The sequence below is a fragment of the Corapipo altera genome, unplaced genomic scaffold (genome assembly GCF_003945725.1).
Source record: "Corapipo altera isolate COAL_440 unplaced genomic scaffold, ASM394572v1 2b, whole genome shotgun sequence".
Classification (NCBI taxonomy): domain Eukaryota; kingdom Metazoa; phylum Chordata; class Aves; order Passeriformes; family Pipridae; genus Corapipo; species Corapipo altera.
The window spans coordinates 23,488,370-23,506,376 of NW_020884874.1; the positions used below are offsets into that span (position 1 = coordinate 23,488,370).

The 18,007-nt window shown below is 37.8% G+C and overlaps 1 protein-coding gene across 6 annotated transcripts in view; it reads left to right on the plus strand.

Moving 5' to 3' along the window:
- The window catches only part of ADGRG6 (adhesion G protein-coupled receptor G6), a 109,234-nt gene that overhangs the window by 62,913 nt on the left and 28,314 nt on the right, over positions 1-18,007 (plus strand). For all 6 annotated transcript variants that reach the window (XM_027633998.1, XM_027633999.1, XM_027634002.1 and 3 more), the window contains 6 exons: positions 60-113; positions 9,214-9,356; positions 10,030-10,144; positions 13,373-13,434; positions 14,873-15,080; positions 15,419-15,584. In XM_027633998.1, the coding sequence (XP_027489799.1) occupies positions 60-113; positions 9,214-9,356; positions 10,030-10,144; positions 13,373-13,434; positions 14,873-15,080; positions 15,419-15,584 (748 nt within the window). The remainder of the gene's footprint in view (positions 1-59; positions 114-9,213; positions 9,357-10,029; positions 10,145-13,372; positions 13,435-14,872; positions 15,081-15,418; positions 15,585-18,007) is intronic.

Sequence of the window (18,007 nt, forward strand, 5' to 3'; positions counted from 1 at the left end):
TTATGCTGTATTCCTTTGGAGAATTAGCCCACCCTAATTAATGTCTATTTCTTTTATAGCATCCACCCAGGCTCTGTAAAAGAGGGAGCAAGAGAAAAAAGAAGTATTAAAAGGTAACATGTTTAAAGACATTTTCTCAATAGAGGCAACAGCTGCTATTACAAGTGGCTTTATAACAGGCTTTATTTTCTATTATTGGATTCATTGTCTCTTATTTGGCATATACTGCAAGTCTGCAAATATATGACTGCTGACAAGCTGAGTGCTCTGGATGTGCTTAGGAACCTAATACTGGTTATCATGTTTGTTTTAGTTTAAACCTCCGGAGCTTTAAACCTTAACAGATAATTTTTTTCAGAGCTCAGGTTTCATCTCTCAGAGAACTGAATAGAGATATGATAAGTAAGTTGCATGGCACACCCAGCTTTCTTTAGCAACAAGCTGCAGTACATTGGTGTCTGTCCACTGTCATTGTATTTGTTCTCTTTAACCAGAGCCTTTTGAGTTAATAGACATCTTACTAGATGCAAAACACTGAAAAAATCATGTTAGAATTGAAAGCCAAACTAGTATGAGTTAAACTATTTACCATATGCTCTCATTTCCTGACTTCTGCTGGGCTTTGAGGCGCTAGAGTTGGAACAACCTCAAAGGCAGAAAGTTAGATGGGTCACACCCCCTGAAAATTTGACCTCTGGGGGTTTCTTTGAAAGCAGCAGGCTGATTCTGAGGGTAGTATGGGGAGGGAGGGAATTTTAGGACCAAACTGAGGAGAGGAAACCAAAACATCATTAGTCTTGTGAGGATAGGGCAATAAATGGGTATGAGATGTATCTATTTGCAGTGTAGGCAAAAGTCCCATAGAAAAGGACTTTAACTGCTGACTCTTGAGAACTGTCATGATAATGGTAGTAAAGCTGCGCTTTTTAATTTCAGAGATAGGCCAGGATTCCCAATTTACCATTAGGAAGTAGCCAGTGATGCTTCCAGTTTTCTACAGAGTTTACCTAGGTGCGAAAAGATCTGTAAAAGGTAGTAGCTGCTTCCCACATAGACACAGCAGAAAGACAGCTTTTGTTGGCAAAACCATTTAACTGGTACACTGTAAGCCCAGTCTCTGAATGGGCTATTTTGCTGCTTGACCTACATTTACAGTAGGGTGTAGTGATGTGGGTAGGATTTTTTTTCCCACTTCTAAATGATGTGGTTATGCCAGCAGTGCTTTTCAAGTGGAGGCCATGCCTCAGGTCGTACCAACAATCTGGGATGGCTGAGGAATGTTAAGCTTTCCCCATCCTTATTTGTGCATCTTTTACAAGGCTGGCAGCCTGGCTGCACACCTGATTTCTTCTTGTCTCGTCTTCCCACTATCCCATCCTCTGGATTTTTTTTCTTCTTCCTGGTCTACTAAGAAAAGGTGAAGAGGGAAAAATTATTCTAGTAATTTCCCTTTCTGTTTCCTTTTCCTCCCTTTTTGACATACAGTGATTGTACCAGTAAATTACTTCTCATAATGTATTACTCTTATGGGGAAGTAACCCCATTTCTATTATTTTGCTCATCATATGTAATCTCAGAGGCAATAGAATTACATGTTCATAACATGTCATAAAGTTTGTCAGGGGTAGCCTGGTCTAGTGAGAAGGCTCTAGTGCACTTTGTGTCAAGGTCAAATAGCATTTTGTCATCATTCTGAATAATATAAATGTTAATCTTGTCACACAAAATGTTAATGTTCTCCAAATAATCAGGAGTGTTACTATGAAAACTTAGAAAACTAAAAGAAAAAAAGAAGTCAAGATCCATCCCAACCTACCCTGTTGTGGTAACACAGGGATAATTAAAAATTTAGGTGAGCTACATGATAGATGACTAACAAAATTTACACCTGTTACACATATACGTATATAGGAATATATATACACAGTAATTTTTTGTCTTTTTTTGTATATCTTTCATGTCGTGCATACATTTTCATGCATCATTTACCTCTTACAAAAGAAACATTTGAGAAAAGTTGGTTGAAACAGCTTTAGGTCTTAGTTCTTCTGAGCATACATCTATGCTTGTACATCCTTCCCTTATGAAAAAAAAGAATGATCAGCTTACCAGTAGTCTTTAGTGTTCCTGGCTTTAGTAACCAGACTGGCAGTTCTTTGAGGTTTCTAGATTTTGTGAGGAAGTTGAACTTCTGAAGATCCAGAAAGCAAACTTTTTTTCCTACTGCTTCCCATTCATTGCTTTCAAGATTCTTTGTTAGGTTTTCCACTTTCTTGGATTTTTCCTATATAGGATTTTTAGGAAATCCTGCAAGACACTAGGGTAACATTTCAGAGTATAAAAAATTAATTTTAAGGTTAAAAGTTCCTAATACCTGATGGAAATAATGGTAATTTCTCACTGCCCAGATGATCCACTGAAATGTTATGGCTGTCATATGGAACTTGCTCACAATGTGATTTCATGCAGTTACTATTAAGTAAATATCCCTATAATTTATTTCTGTGAATAGTTGTCCAACTGTTTTCTTATTTCTCCATTTTGTATAGCCAAGAAAAAGACTGTTGCAGTCTCAAGACATTCTGCTTTGGTTTTAAGTACTTCTTATTCTATTTGCCTTCGTGTTCATGTGAACAGAAATTCACTCCACAGTTAAAATTTAAGACCTAAGCAGTAGCTATCATGGCCTTATCTTTATCTTTTACAGCAGATAACCTATTAATCTTAACTCTAACTCACTAAAACTTATTTCCCTTTTCTTAATTTTCCACAAGATCATAGCCTTCTTATTTCTGAGACACTATCATAATTCTTAAAAATTGCTCTCTGAGAAGGTTTTTCCTCTCCTTACATGAATTCATATTCTTAGCATTCAGATCACTTATGTTTGTTTTCCTTTTCTTTTGGATTAGTATTTTATACAGCAGTAAAATAAAACCTAACAAAGCAACCTTCCCCAGCCTTTTCTATGCATTTTGCTTTGCTTCACCTTAATTCACCACACTGTTACCTTATCAAGGAACTTCAGTTGTCAGTCTCCTCACCTAGTCTTCTTGCATGGGAAAGAGAGAGAATGGTTAGAGAGAATGATTCAGAGAAGAAACAGAAGCTGGAAGTGGGAGGTAGGAAGCTGGCTTTTTTTGTCATGTTAAAAATAGGTGTTTTCCAAAAAAATATTTTAAATTGTACTGCATTCTGGACAACAGCAAAACAAAAGAAAATTATTTAATTGGATTGTTTCTCTTTCACTGTTGTGTTCAATGAGCTGCAAAAATCCAAAGTACACTGTGCTTATTAGGTGTTTGTGTACCTGGTGATGAGAGACAGTTCCAAGTCCAAATGTCCATATTATCATCAGCACCTTTAATACTGTGACATCCCTGGATGACAGAAGTATATATCAAGTTAATACTTTGGTAGATTATTAACTACTTTAATAGACAGAATTTTATCATAGCTATATTTGACTTTGTGTTTAATTTTTACCTCTGATCATACTGTTATCATCTCTTAATGAGAGGCCAGCTGTTCAAAATAGACAGGAAATCAGCATGGCCTGTGGCCATAGCTTTCTTTGTTCCCCATTGCTCTTGCACAAACCTTTGAAAGTGAAACCAATTTATGGATTTTGTCTAGATAAACTATAAATGTGTTTGTTTCTTTCCTTAATTCTTTGCCTTTTATGACTCTGCAGCCTTGTCAAAGCTTCCTGTGACTGCTGTCGCTGCCTTTTCTCAGAAGGGCCCTACTGATCCTAGGTTTTGTCAGATGACTATATAGTGTTGCCTCACAGTAGGGGAATTGGTCTTTAACAAACAGCTCAGCTCCCCTGCTTCTCCTTTCTTCTTTTATTTTCCAAGCAATTTTGACGATTCAGGCCCCAATTAATTATAAACTTTTCTCTACTTAACATACAAGTAAGTTTATGCTTTTTCCAGCTTCCACTGCTTGATTGTCATAATTTTGGCCTATTTCCAGTGTTCAGTTGCTTCTACTATGGGAAACAACATCAATGTTAGTACTGTTAAACATCTCACCCAAATTAAAAACCACAGTGGTAGCTGTGGTGCAAAGACTATTAAACCTAAACAGAAATCTTTTCTCTTAGGAATGAAAACAGAAAGGAAAGGAAAAAATCAGAACTGCCCAGGCCTAGTCCTGCTTTTTGAAGTTTGTGGGAGTTTTGCCACCAGTGTCAGCGAGGCACATTCAGGATCCTGCATGCCGTGGTTTTGGGTGTTGTTTTGCTTAATGTAAAGTTTAATGCATTTGGATAGAATTTACATTAATTAGATTTAGGCAGAAGTTAGGAACATCAGAGCAGCTTAATTTTACTTTTCTAGCCCTAAGTGAAGTGTTAGGCGTTTTACATTCTTTGTAGATTGCTTCAAATTATTTGTTATAAAATAATTATGCTATTCTTGTTATAAGTGAACGTATCTGTGAAGTCTACTCCTGTTTCAAAAGTTTTCCTGGTTTCTACTGGTGAGGTTTTAGGAACAACTTAGACCTGACCCACCTCTACTCCCTGCAACTTCAACTTCAGTGCCTCCATTGCTGAAGGCAGTAATGGACAGCCTTTACTAGGGCTGAGAAACATTTTAAAATGCCACACAATGTGTATATTACATATAATATTCTGTTTGAAAAACCAACCAACAAAGTGCCAAGTAGAAGCCCTCAGGTTTCTCCACAGTGGCTTGCTGGCATCTTGTGTCCATGACCTGTAAAGAAAACCTTCATCGCAGATAGAGGAGGTTGGGAATTCCTTTCAAGTGACTGAAGGATGATCCCTTCTTAATCTCTTACTGAAGCTTCTTACTCTTGGTCCAGCTTCTAGTTACTTCCTTTATCTTTCCACTGGCTTTAACTAGTTTTAATGTAGGTCTGACATTGTTAGATGCTGTTTTTAGAAATGTAGTGCCTTGGGGAATGAGGAATGGGGAACAGGGGTTTTCTTCGTTGTTTCAGAACATAGTTCAAGGGTAACCAAAAACTCATTTCAGCAAAGACCAGATGTTAAATGCGAGGGATTCCAGCCCTTTCTATTTTGGCTCTTTGCAACATTCTGTAATAATGAATAGCCTTCATACCAAGTTATCACATATTATAAGTGCCTTCTGTTGAAAACCATAGTTGATTGTATTCCCACACCAGATCTGCAAGGAGCAGCAAGGCCCAGAGACACAAGGACAAGCACCAGATGCATGACTATGGTGCTTGCAACGCTGTTCTGCTCCAACTGTCATTAACTTAAAAAGAAAGGCTTAGGATACTTTTCTTTTTAGTAGTCCAAAAAGTAGCTGCAATTTTTAGTTTTGTGTCTTGAAGTCTAAGATTTTATATTTTATTGTAACATCACCTTCTCCTGAGAAAGGAAACTCTTTATCCTTGGCATTACTTTGAATGTCTGTGTTATGCTGAATCATAGTTTTTTGCTCTCTGTTCTGAACATTTTAGTAGTATTGCAGTCAAAATCACCTCAGGTAAAAATTTATCCACAGCTCAGATGCTTTTGTGGAATGCTTTTAGTTTCCCTCAATTTCTTAGTATTTCTGTCTCATTCTGTGTGTTTTCTGACATTTTGTCTGTTGCAGCTTCACTGAATGACTTATGCAATAGTCAGCTCTTTTTTTTGTCTGTCTTGTTAATGTGAAGAAGTTAGTACTGTTCACAGGTGACGCTGTGGGCCTACCTGTGCTGCCAGTCTTGAGTTATAGCTACCCATCGCTGCTCGTCTTCAGAGCCAACATAACAGCAAGATAGATAAAGAATTTAATGTTGACATCTTAAAACTTTTTAAAATACACCAAGGTAGTTAGCAATGACATTCCCAGTGACGTTGAGTGGAAATTTAGATTCCCTGAGTATTTTGCTTCTTTAAAAATGATTCTTTATATTCTTTAAATCAAGTAACATTAACTATGAAAGAAATTAATAGCGATTTGTGAAACAGTTTGACAACAACAGTAATTCAGTATTGGTTCAGCCTGTCTAATACAACAGAAAGGAGAAATGTACATTGCTAATTATCAACCACATCTCTTCAGGTACAAGACAGTCTGTGCTGCATGGTTCACATGGTTTTCTTAATCCTTCCTTCAGGCTCCTCGCATCGTGAAGCAGTGAGACCACAGCCCATGTGTAGGCACACTGTCCTGGAATAGCTCTGAGTCACGCTGCCAGAGAATAAAGCTGGCTTTGTGGTACAAGCCATGGCAGTGCAGGCTTCACCACCGCCTCCTGTGCCTCTGATGAGGGTGCAGCTTAGCAAATTCCTCTCTCTGAGCCAGCTTAGCTCAACAGACCAGGACAAAGTGGGAGAAACACTGGTCTTCCCCTGCTTTCCTGCTTGCTCCAGCTGTCACCATTTCAATCAAAGAAAAGAGAAACATACTTATCTCCATTGTGTTTACATACACCACAGTCCATTTTTTTAATATCAATAGCTGTAATGCTGGAAGTACAGGTTACTGTAGATGATGTGTAATTTGTAATTGATTACTGCTGTGAGAATCTATCTGCTTTTATATGGCACACAATAAATAGCAAATCCAGTGACCCCAGCAGAGCATGGCAGAGTTGTAGGGCTACTGTTTCCCAAATTGAGAATTTTTTCTTCACCATTAAAATGTTCTCTTTCTGCAATCTGAGTGTGACAAAAGTGGAAGGAAGCACTCAGCTTCATATTGCGTCAGCTGTCAAGTTAAAAGATATTTATTTACTTTGGGAAGCTAGCATGAGTCATTCTGAAAAGTTAATAGACTTTTTTTTGTCATATTATGGAGGAGGCTCTTATTATATAGTATACATGACTTGCGATCTGGGATTTTCTCAGAAAACAAGTAACAGATTGGTTTAAGAGATTATTTTTATCAGTGCTTCATTATCAATACCTTCCTCTATAATTTTTCAAGATAACTGCAACCAGTTCTACCTCATCTATCATTATACATTCTATTTTGTTACTATTATCCCTCTGCACAGTTATGGGTAGTAAATATCATTTTGGTTAGTTGGGAGTCCTGAAACAGGCAGCTTAACAGTAGCAGTGACTGTTCAGAACTCTTTTGCAGCCAGAGTGCTGAGGTAGGGAGTGGCATCAATATATTAAGTTTTCCTCTTCTGAAGTAAAGGGAATAGACAAGTGAAGCCAGGATCTTTTAGGAAAAATGGTTAAGTGCCAGGAGACTCAGGCTGAAGTACTGAAGGGCTGAAGGAATTGGCAGTCGCGTAGGCAATTTCCATGCTTCTTCTAAAAATAAAAGCCATAATAAACTTGGCTTTGTAATACATCCGAGGTATACAGCAAAAGCCTACTAATGCGTATCTACCCTACTGAGGCTATTTGCTGTTTATGTTAAACACTCCACAGAGACGACTGGAATGTTAGGAGGAACTCGGTATATCTGGGAGCAGGGCAGGAGCAACCTGGCCAGGGATAGTTGTCATTTCTCTGCTAAAATACATCCACTGGGAAAAAGGCAAGCCAAACCAGCAGGTGGTGACATTTTTATCTTTCGTCTCCAGTAACATGTTACCAGTAAAACAGTAAATATGGCAAGAAAAAAGTGTGCTGGTGTTCAACAACAATAAAAGAAAATAAACAACCAGGAACTGTGTATATTTATTTACTTATTTATTTACATCTGCAAAAGTTAAATGTGTGGAGTATTTAGTTCACATTTGTGATTTCTGTATGAGACTTGGACTTCGCTTTTCCTTTTTGTTGTTTTTTTTTTTCCCTTAGACTGAGAGGTTGTTTTCTAATGCCAATTGTTTTAATGCCATTTCACTTATGAGAGAGTACTTCAGAATTATTGGCTGGAGTTACTCAGTTTTCAGAATGATACCTGACAGAAAGAGGGTTAAATCTGCCATCTTAGAGCAACATCTGTACACTAAGCTGTAGTTTTATACTGTACCAGATTAGGCACCTCTGGAAAGTACAGTTCTGAGCTGTCATCATGGAGATGTCTTTCTGGAAGATTTCTTTTGAGTTGAAGTCCTTGTCTGTCATAGAAAGCAGTACCTGAAAACCCTAATAGCCCTCTTCAGCACCCCTGTAGTTTTTTTGTGCTTCTTTCTGTAGACCACAAGACCCTTTAGCTGACTGTTGCTTTCTTGCACAGGGGGCTGCAGGTGAAGGCAGCTCTGATTAGTTTGTGCCGTGCTCACAGTATGTGTGCTGGCAGTGCTGCTGCTTCCCAGCCTGCCAGGAATGGCTCACACTGCAAAAGTCTGTCTTTATTCAGGCTGATGGGTATCCAAGGGCAAGGCTAAGATGAAGACAGCCTAAAGCAGGTTTGCTTTTTCCTTTTTTCCACATTTTGGCTTGCATGGAGATCCAGTGTTCCATACTTTAGTGGCGTCATGTCCTACTAGCCAGAGCCAACCAATGCTCTTGGGTACCAACATATTCTTGTCTCCAACATGTTTCTTTGTGTCCCAGGAGGAAATTTCTGGGCTTTCCACTGTGAGCTTATTTCCTTTGTCCTGCTAGAACTGCTTGGCTGTTCATGGTTTCCCTTCCAGAAAAGCTATGTTTTTGGACAAGGGTGGGGACTGTTTTATTTCTCTCACAGGAAAGAGACTTGAGCACTTTGAACTACTTCTTATGCCCAAGAAAGTAGCAGTGGGCCACAGTACAAAACAGCTATTAGTGCTCAGACTTGAATTACTCATCTGAGCAACTCGACTTTCGTAATTACATCTAAAAGCTTCAGAAGTGTGTCATGGTGTTTTTCATTCCACTAGAATCCAGAGATTTAAGTGATAGGCATCTGTTCTTTGTTAATCTTCTAGTCTTCCTCTGTAGTCAATGTAGAGGTAGATCCTCTGGGGGTGGCATGAATCAGCTCTTAAATTTCTAAGCCATCAGCAAACAGATTTTTAAAATTAATTAGGACCCATTTAGAACTCACAGGTCTATGGTTTCATCTTTTAATATCTTTTAAAATATTCTAAGTCTTCTGAAAACATTTCTTAGCTCTTTTAATGAGACACTTCTTTAATGGTAACTAGAAGATGAAATTTCCCAACCATATTTTCTTGTTGTGGCCTTATATATAAAAATAATTTACAGATAATGTGCAGCATTGTGTTGGTGACATTGTTCTATACTCAGAAAATCAGAGGTTGACAGATGTTTTTATTTCTACACATTTGGCCTCTGCTGTTCTGACTGAAACACTTGGGTAATTTTCCTTGCAGTTTTGGTGTTTTGGCTCTTCTGGTTTATAATTCTACCAACAACATCAATTTAGAAGAGGAAGACATCCGACAGAAGCTCATAAGTAATAATCGAACCATAGAAGAAGGATATAAACTTCATACTGTAGATGTTGATCCAGTGGGTAAGTAGTGTTTGGCTTTGCTACACAGCAAATTTTGTTTGCTTGTCTATAAATAAGCATCTTCTGTGTTAAAATAATCACACATTTCCAAATGATATGACTGTTCGAGATTTTAAATTGTCCCTATAAGCATCATTGTTCCGCTAATCTCAGAGAGCCATGGTCAAGATATCATTTTAACACAAACACAGTTGTCCAGGTTGCTTTAGTCAGTGTTTTGCTGTCTGGTTCAGAGGCTGGGACAGTTCCTGACAGCCCCTCTGGTAGTTTGAGGATAAAGAAGTATGTTTTACAGCCAGAACTAAAATGACCTCTATTTTGGACCTCCAAGGCCTCTCGTCCCCACTTGTCAATGCTGTTTGTGCTCCTGCCAGCTGCTGCCCTTAATCTGTCTCTTTTTAGCTGTCGTCTTTTCCCATACTGCCAAAGATTACTTTTCTTTCGGGAAGGAGGAGGTGGAGGCTGTTGGAATGCAAATGGATGCAGCATGCATGTTCAGCCCTTTCCCTTGAGCAGCAGCAGTATCTACTGACACTCTATAGCAAACAACCAAGAGTTTAGTTTGAAGACGGTTTTGTACTGTAGACTGATTGATGTGCTGAGGACAAGAAATGCAAGATGGTTAGATGGAGAAATTTACTGTTAACAATGATATTAACACTCTTTTTTACAGAAAAATGTTTAGCTGAAGAAAACCCTCCAAACTATTTTTGGCCAGATACCAGACCTACTGTGACCAACTTCACGTTTTGCCATGGGAGCTCAGTTCAGACTGCATCAAGAACCTGGTAGGTGTTCAAATGTCTGAGAAGCTGAGTTGCTTCAGATGCAACTTTCTAGTTATATTGTTAATCTAAATTCTCTATAATGTTTGCCATTGGCTGGTATTGTGTTTCAGGAAGACGATTTCTATACTATGAGAGATTTTGTGCATGCAGTAAGAGTGTGTACTTGATTGATAAGAAAAAAAGGCTCATCTACCACTTCTGTAGGGCATATTGAGGCCCAAAATTAATACATGTTCAAAGTAGCTATAAAAATAGCATCTTCTTACAGAATGTAACTGCTTTATTCAAGTCATAGAATCATAGAATGGTTTGGGTTGGAAGGGACCTTCCAAGGTCATTTGATTCCAGCCTCCCTGCCATGGGCAGGGACACCTTTCACTAGTCCAGGTTATTCAGAGCCCTTTCCAGCCTGATCTTGAATACTGCCAGGGATGGGGCACCCACAGCCTCTCCGGGTAACCTGTCCTAACATCTCACCACCCTCAAAGTAAAACATTTCTTCCTAATATCTGAAACCTAATCTCTCTCAGTTTGAAACCATTCACCACTGTTCTGTCACTACATGCCCTTTTAAAAAGTTCCTGTGCAGATCTCTTGTAGCACCCTATAGGTGCTAGAGGCTTCTATAAGGTGTCCTCAGAGCCTTCACTTCTCCAGGCAGAACAACCCCGAATCTCTCAACTTGTGTTTATAGGAGAGGTGTTCCAGCCCTTTGATCATCTCTGTGGCCCTTCTCTGGACTTACTCCTAGAGATCTACGTTCTTCTTATGTTGGGGACCCCAGAGCTGGATGCAGCACTCCAGTCAGGGTCTCACGAGAGCAAAGGGGCAGAATCACCTCCCTTGACCTGCTGGCCACACTGCTTTTGATACAGCCCAGTATACAGTTGGATTTCTAGGCTACAAACTCTTATTGACAGGTCACATTAAGCTTTTCTTCAACCAACATCCCCAAATCCTTCTCCTCAAGGTTGCTCTCAATCCATTCTCCTCCCAACCTGTATTTGTGCTTGAGATTGCCCTGCCCATGTGCAGGACCTTGTACTTGGTCATGATATTTATGTTACTGAAACCAAAGTTTCACATATGCTACCACTCCAGTACTACTATCTCCCATGTGTAAGAAACAGAATAAAATTCTATGAATTTGAGATGTGTATTTGGTTAGTCCAGAACATCTCATCTCATCAGGGGAAAGTTAAAGAAATTGTGAAACAAACATTTTGCCAGTAGTTAATCATAACTGAAGGTGGGAATAATCTTATGCTTAAAGATTTGAACTTGTGTTTTTAAGGTTTAGGACATATTTTCCCTAATGTAGGCTTTCTTTGCAAACATCTACAAAAGACTTTGACTCTGTATCTCTATTTCCCATTTGTAAAATGGGAATGTTATTACCTCCGTTGATGTATTACTAAAACATTATGGCTTTGATCTTTTTCGAGTGCCTTAAATGTGGTTATGATGATGCAATATTAATTAATTTGCACAGTATTTAGGATGATTACCATTAAAGGCAATATATTAGTCTTATCTGCCCACATTGCATCTGGAACATGTTTTGAGAAGACCACATCTGTTACTTCTTGAAAACAGTATGGCAACATGGATATGAATCAGCTTTGAGGTTCTGTGCCAAACAGGAAAGCAACCTGCATTATATTTAAATAACTCACTTCCTCAGCCTTTTAATCTTGTACAAGAACTGATCCTGATTGACCAACTTTTGTTGTAGAGCGAGTAGTACAGAAGTCAAACTGGTTTTATGTCAGAACTTCGGAACCATTAAAAATTAAGGTTTCTGGCCTTTGCTGTCCCAGTATTGCTTATCTTTATTGTTTATTTGTGGTCTACACAATACCACTGATTGTCTCTGTACAGCACTTCTAAAAAAAATTAGTGTTCTGCCCTGTGCTGTGCTTTCCTTCCCTCTGACTCCACTAGCTTTTACCAGTATGGAGCATTGGTGGGATGTGTTTCAAAAGAAGAGGAAGCTCTTCTGACAGTTTCTTTTAGTCCTGTGCATACCGCAGTAGAAGGTTACCTGCTAGTGTGCTGTTATAATAAATGTGATCAGCTGAGGAATAATGTTATTTTATCATGTGCTTAGTGAAAGGATAAGTTTTTCCCTTTCACCATCCTGCCTTTGCCATGCTATGACAACATGATTGTCTTTAAAGAAAATTGAGGAAAAAGTGTGTTTAATTTTGGAGCCATTGTTACAGGGTGACAAAGATGATTAAGGGACTCATACATCTCTGTTACTAGGAAAGGCTGAGGGAGCTGGGCCTTTTCAGCCTCGAGAAGAGGCGACTGAAAGGGGGTCTCATCAGTGTCTCTTAAGTATCTGAAGGGAGGATGTCAAGAGGATGGAGCCAGGCTCTTCTTGATGGTGCCAAGCAATAGGACAAGAGGGAACAAACAGAAACTGATGCACGGAAAATTCCACCAGAGTATGAGGGAGAACGTCCTTACTGTGAGGGTGACCAAGCACTGGAACAGATTGCCCAGAGAGGTTGTGGAGTCTTCCTTACTGGAGATATTCAAGAACCATCTGGATGCAATTTTGTGCCGTGTGCTCCAGGATGACCCTGCTTGAGCAGGGAGGTTGGACCATATGATCCGCTGTGGTCCCTTCCAACCTGACCCATTCCGTGATTTCGTATTTTGCTATGGTAAGGCTTTAAAAAAAAAAAAAAAAAGGGAATCTTTTTATCTGCCCCTTACTTTGGATCTAGATCTGAAAGTGACTTGCCCTAGTTTTCCTGGATGGCATAATTTATATCTTCACATAGCTCCTCTGCATGTTCTTCTGAGAGGTATTATGACTTGCAATTGACTTAATCAAAGCCATTTACATCAAGGATAAATTATAGGAGCAGCATCTGAGTGGTCATAATAGGGGCATAATAGTTTGTGTTAGCATTTGGGTATTTCCTGAAATAAAAGTCTAGAATTTTCATTGAAGCAGTTTGTCAAATCAGTATAGGAATCAGCTGGTAATTTGTCCAAAAGAACTAGGGTTTCTGTTTGCGCTGTCACTTGATCGATCACATTTGATTCGATACCACTCTCAAGTATTCATATTGCATTTCACTAGGAGCCATGTTGCTAGCAATGTTGTGAATTGAGAAGAGTGGACCACTGTGACACCTGCATAAGAATTATGAAATATGTATGTAATTTTGTTACTGTATTTCATGTGAATTTTGTCATTTTCCTCTTTAGCTATTTGGGTCTGCAGAATTATACATCATACTGGGGTCAACCTGATCTTAGAAATTGCACAGGTGGGTATATTGATGTTGGTCTTAGGCTAAAGGAATAGTGTGGTAGACTTTGATTACTGCTTTCTATAAGGAAGTTACATTAAGGAAGAATATCTTTCTTCTTTATGCTAAGTTGTTTGAAAATCTTTCTAAATAATCAGAGTAAATAATTAAACTCTGAGGAAGGGCACCGAGTTCAATTCAGCTCACCCAATAAAAGCTCTGAATACGAATTACTGAAATAAATCAAACTCTTCAGGCAATTCAAGCAAGAGTAGATGCCTCTATTTGATATTCAAGTTAGGACAAATTTTTAAATGTTTCCAATGGCTGTAGCTGCCAGGGGAAAGACGCCCACTCTCTTCACTGGACTTACAATCAGACGTTTTCAGATTTATTCTCAGTTTGTAAAATAACCCTTGATGTCACTCTGGCCATAAAGGAGTAATAAAATAACAAGACAACAATTTCATGGCCTTTTTTTTTATTGTCAGAGCTAGTGAAGAGAATTATACTCTTGTGTGTATTTCAGAGCACCTACAAGTAAGCTCCTGTTCTGAATTGCTTTCTTGAAGAAGCCTCTTATTCTTTCTTCATTGATAGAGGTGTCCTAGGGAGCCCGGCTTCATAACGTAGTTGATTGAGTACTTGCAGTCAGACTATAGGAAAACATCATGTCATGTAAAGTAAACATTCTAAACTAAATGTGCCAAAAGCTGTATTATAAAAAAACAGCATTAAAAAGCCACAGCCAGTTGCAGACTGAAGAAGGCTGCAATCTTATTTGCGAATGCCAATAAATCTCAAATATTTTGATATTGTAAAAGGTTAGCATTCACATTAGTTTTTGTCCAGGTGGCATTGAAATTACAGTTTAACATGTCATTTACACTAGTGTTTTGCCATTGGACACACTATAAAACTTTCCTTACCAGGAAGATTCTTCTCATGAAATTTGCTTGTGTGTCATACTTGCCAGCCCTCTGATGAGTAAGAGAACCATCATCTGAAAGAACTGAAACATTTGCAATGGGGTCAGTCTTTCTTCACAAAGCTTAAAAAAGTGAATACTCTTTCAGTGATAGTGAAAGAGTGAACCTCTTTTTCCCAGTGGGAAAAAAAAAAAGGATAACATAAGGAGAAAAAAAAGAGAAAAAATAGACTTTTTATTCCTTAGTTTTTGTTTCAATCAGCTCTTTCAATAATAGTTCTGATTTACAAACTCAAATCAAAATAAAGAAAAGAAAAACACAGCCAATGAGGACAGAATGTAATCAGCAGATTCTATATACTTTTTTCATAAAATTATATATTTGACAAAATTATAAAATCCTATGATCATTCCCAGCACCCTGGAACATTCTCTAGATTTCAACAATGTGAATAAAAACTTGTATTTCTGTATTACTTCAGGACTGTAATGCATTATTTTCTCTTTTTTACTTGACTATGCTTACAGAAAATGCAGCTGATATAGCCAATCAGCTTCTGAATCTCACTGGTGAAGGGCAGCAGCTCACCTCAGACAAAGTAAATGACGTTGTGCAGAAGCTCAAAAAAATTGTTAATGATGAAGAAATTGATGAATCTCTGGGTTCTACTGTGGTGACCATTTTTTCCAATATTCTAACCAGTTCAGATAGTGTATTGGCAGCCTCATCTTCAGAGTAAGTATTTCTTCATTTGAGACAAGCTTTTGAGAGCAACCTGCAAAGCTGTAAGGATTCATCCTTCCATAAATAGCACAAAAATCAAACTTTTCTGATTTTCATCAAAAAGAATTTTCCAAATTAGATACACAAATATTTCTTCTTGTACTAAAATTAATGTGCATGACTAAGACGAAGTATTTCAATGGAAAAAAAGAAGTCTTCTGACACATGACACAGCATAGATATAAGTATTGTTGAAAAATTATTTCAGGAGCAGAGATAGTTTCTGTCAGTCAGATAGTTTCTGTCAGTCAAAAGCTTTTGTTTTAGAATAATTTAACTTCTGTTTTTAGGGCTCTAAAAACTATTGATGCCTTGGCTTTAAAGATCCATTTCACTGGACCATCCATGAGTATTTCAACACGAAATCTTGCACTTGGAGTGTCTTCTATAAACTCAACTTCATTCAAAGGTGGTTCTTTCAGTGTCAGTCCACAGAATAATGCATCTGATTTCCAGGTACAGAACAAGCAGTTGTATTTGAACATGAAATGTGCGTGTTGTTCCAAGTGTGTTTACTGTGGTTCCTGTAAAAACAGTTACAACTCCCAGTTCTCCCCTTACTTTCTATTTCCTTTTTCCTGTAATCATCCAAACAGATTAATGTAGTATTTCCTTGAATGACAGGAAACAGATAAACTCACGTTCCATGCAGATAGAGAGTGATTTGCTTATAAATCCAGAACAACTTGACCCTTTTCTAGTTTTGTGAGTTTTTTTACTAGTGAAAAAGGAAAATAATCTTCAGCAGTCTGTTGTATTATCCATTGTACACTAGCTAACAATTCCATTAATGCCTTTCAGCTTTAGAATAAGACTCCTAGATGTAGGTATCCACATGCAGATTTCTTCAGATACAATAGGTCTTCAGTCTTCCAGTATAGTTTTAACACTTACTGCTGAAAGAGACCTATGACTGATCCTGTTGTCCACACATAGTTGATAAGCTTGTACCATTTAGGAATGTCTGACGTGGTTCGAGTCATTCATGTGGAGCTTGGCCAGCCTAGACATAAACAAAAAGAAACAGAGATCACTCAAAATGCTACAGTATCTAGACAGGCTAGTATATTAAAGTTATTTATTGTCACCTCAAAAATATTTTTTCTCCTTTTCTTTCCCCCCCAAATAGAAAAAATCAGGCATCTGAAAGCTTGAAATAGAATTTGAGATGCACATGAGCACCTATAGGATTTTCCAAAGGTTCTTTAGAAATCTGTAGTGATGAGATGCTGAGACTTTAAATTTCACTATATACCTTTCTGCATCTTATGGCACCTGAATGCTTTCAAAAGTGCAATACAATGTTTTCGGAGGTTTTTTGCAGTTAAATAGGAAGTCTGTGACAATGTAATCTCAATTTCCTGGGTGTTTAACCTTTCAAGTACAGTGAGCATTACTTAGAGAAACACACAGAAAATATTACACAGAAAAAGAAAAAAATCTACTGTCATTTGGGCCAGAGGAACCAAAACTGAATTCAACAATACTTGTCATTATGCAAACAGTTAAAGGCTAATCTTTAAAGATCTAAGAGACTAAGAATAATTTAAAAAAAGTAGCAGTAACATAGTAGACTTCAGGCCTTTTACATGTATCTAGACTTAGGATCAAAACTCAGATGCTGTTTAAATAGATATGAATACCTATCATGTAATTGAGTTTTCACATATTTCTATTCATAGACATTTTGTCTAAAATTTCTTTGAATCAATTTTATCAGAAATTTTTGATAATTGTAAATCTAGTTTTGTTTAGCTTTCATATTAATGAAGCTCCTCAATAGCTGTTTTTAGCTTTGTTTTCAAAGGAATGTTTCTCCTCCAGATTTCATCCTTTATTTATGGAAAGAGGAAAGGAAAAATTCTAAAACCAGGTTTTGGATGTTCGCTTGTATAACAAGAATTACCATCTGTACCTTGAGGACATCCAGGAATCTTCTCGTCCTGGAATCATTTATTACAGCACTGCCGAAATAATCATAAAATCCAAACTCTGTCAAAGTATTTATAATGTTCCTATTGGAACATGAGTTTCTTCTGAGGCTTTCACATTTCAAACAGCTGATTGAGAATTCTTAGCATCCTTCCTGCTAGAAAAATCTTCAGGAGCTGTGGTCACCGTTTATATTTTCCATGCCTGTCAGGAAAGATACTTGCTATCCCTCCTGGAGGGAGATTCCCTTGTGAAAGCCCACGTTTTTCACCAGCGATGTGATGTCCTATCCTAGGTTCATCAGGGAACAATAACAAGCTGTATGTCAGAATGTTTCCAGATTTTTTTTTTTTTTTTTTTTTAAAGTAGATATCAAGCAAATTTATCCATGGCAATTTGGAAAGATTCTATTTCAGTCCCCTATGTCTTTATGTTTCTTGCCAAACCTTTGACTAAGTTAGGTTTTGATGATTCATATTATTAAATTGTTCCTGTAATATATCCATGCTTCTTTATAGAAGTCTCTTCCACTCTATTTGCAGACAGTGCCTGGGACATCTTTATCACACACACTTTCTGTTTACTGTAGCAGAATTACCCTCTGAAAACCTGTTTTTCAACTGCATCTATCCCTGTCAGGAGATATCTATGAACCACTTCTGACTGATTTACCACAGTGTCTGTTATTCACAGTAAAACAGTGAATAATCTGTCAGTAACCTATGACTTTTAACTTTCTATTAGCTAATGGTGCTTTTAGAATCAAATGTCTGATAGTGAGAGGCATAAATACATGACCAGGATGCCTCTGGGGAAGTCAGAAGTGTGAGTTTCCATATCTCACAGTAAAATTCTTAAATCCTTTTACTATAGAGCCATTGTGAGATGGCTTGTTCCCCTTCCTTTGATGGCTACAGTGGCACACCTTGAGTATGTCATGGTGGGAA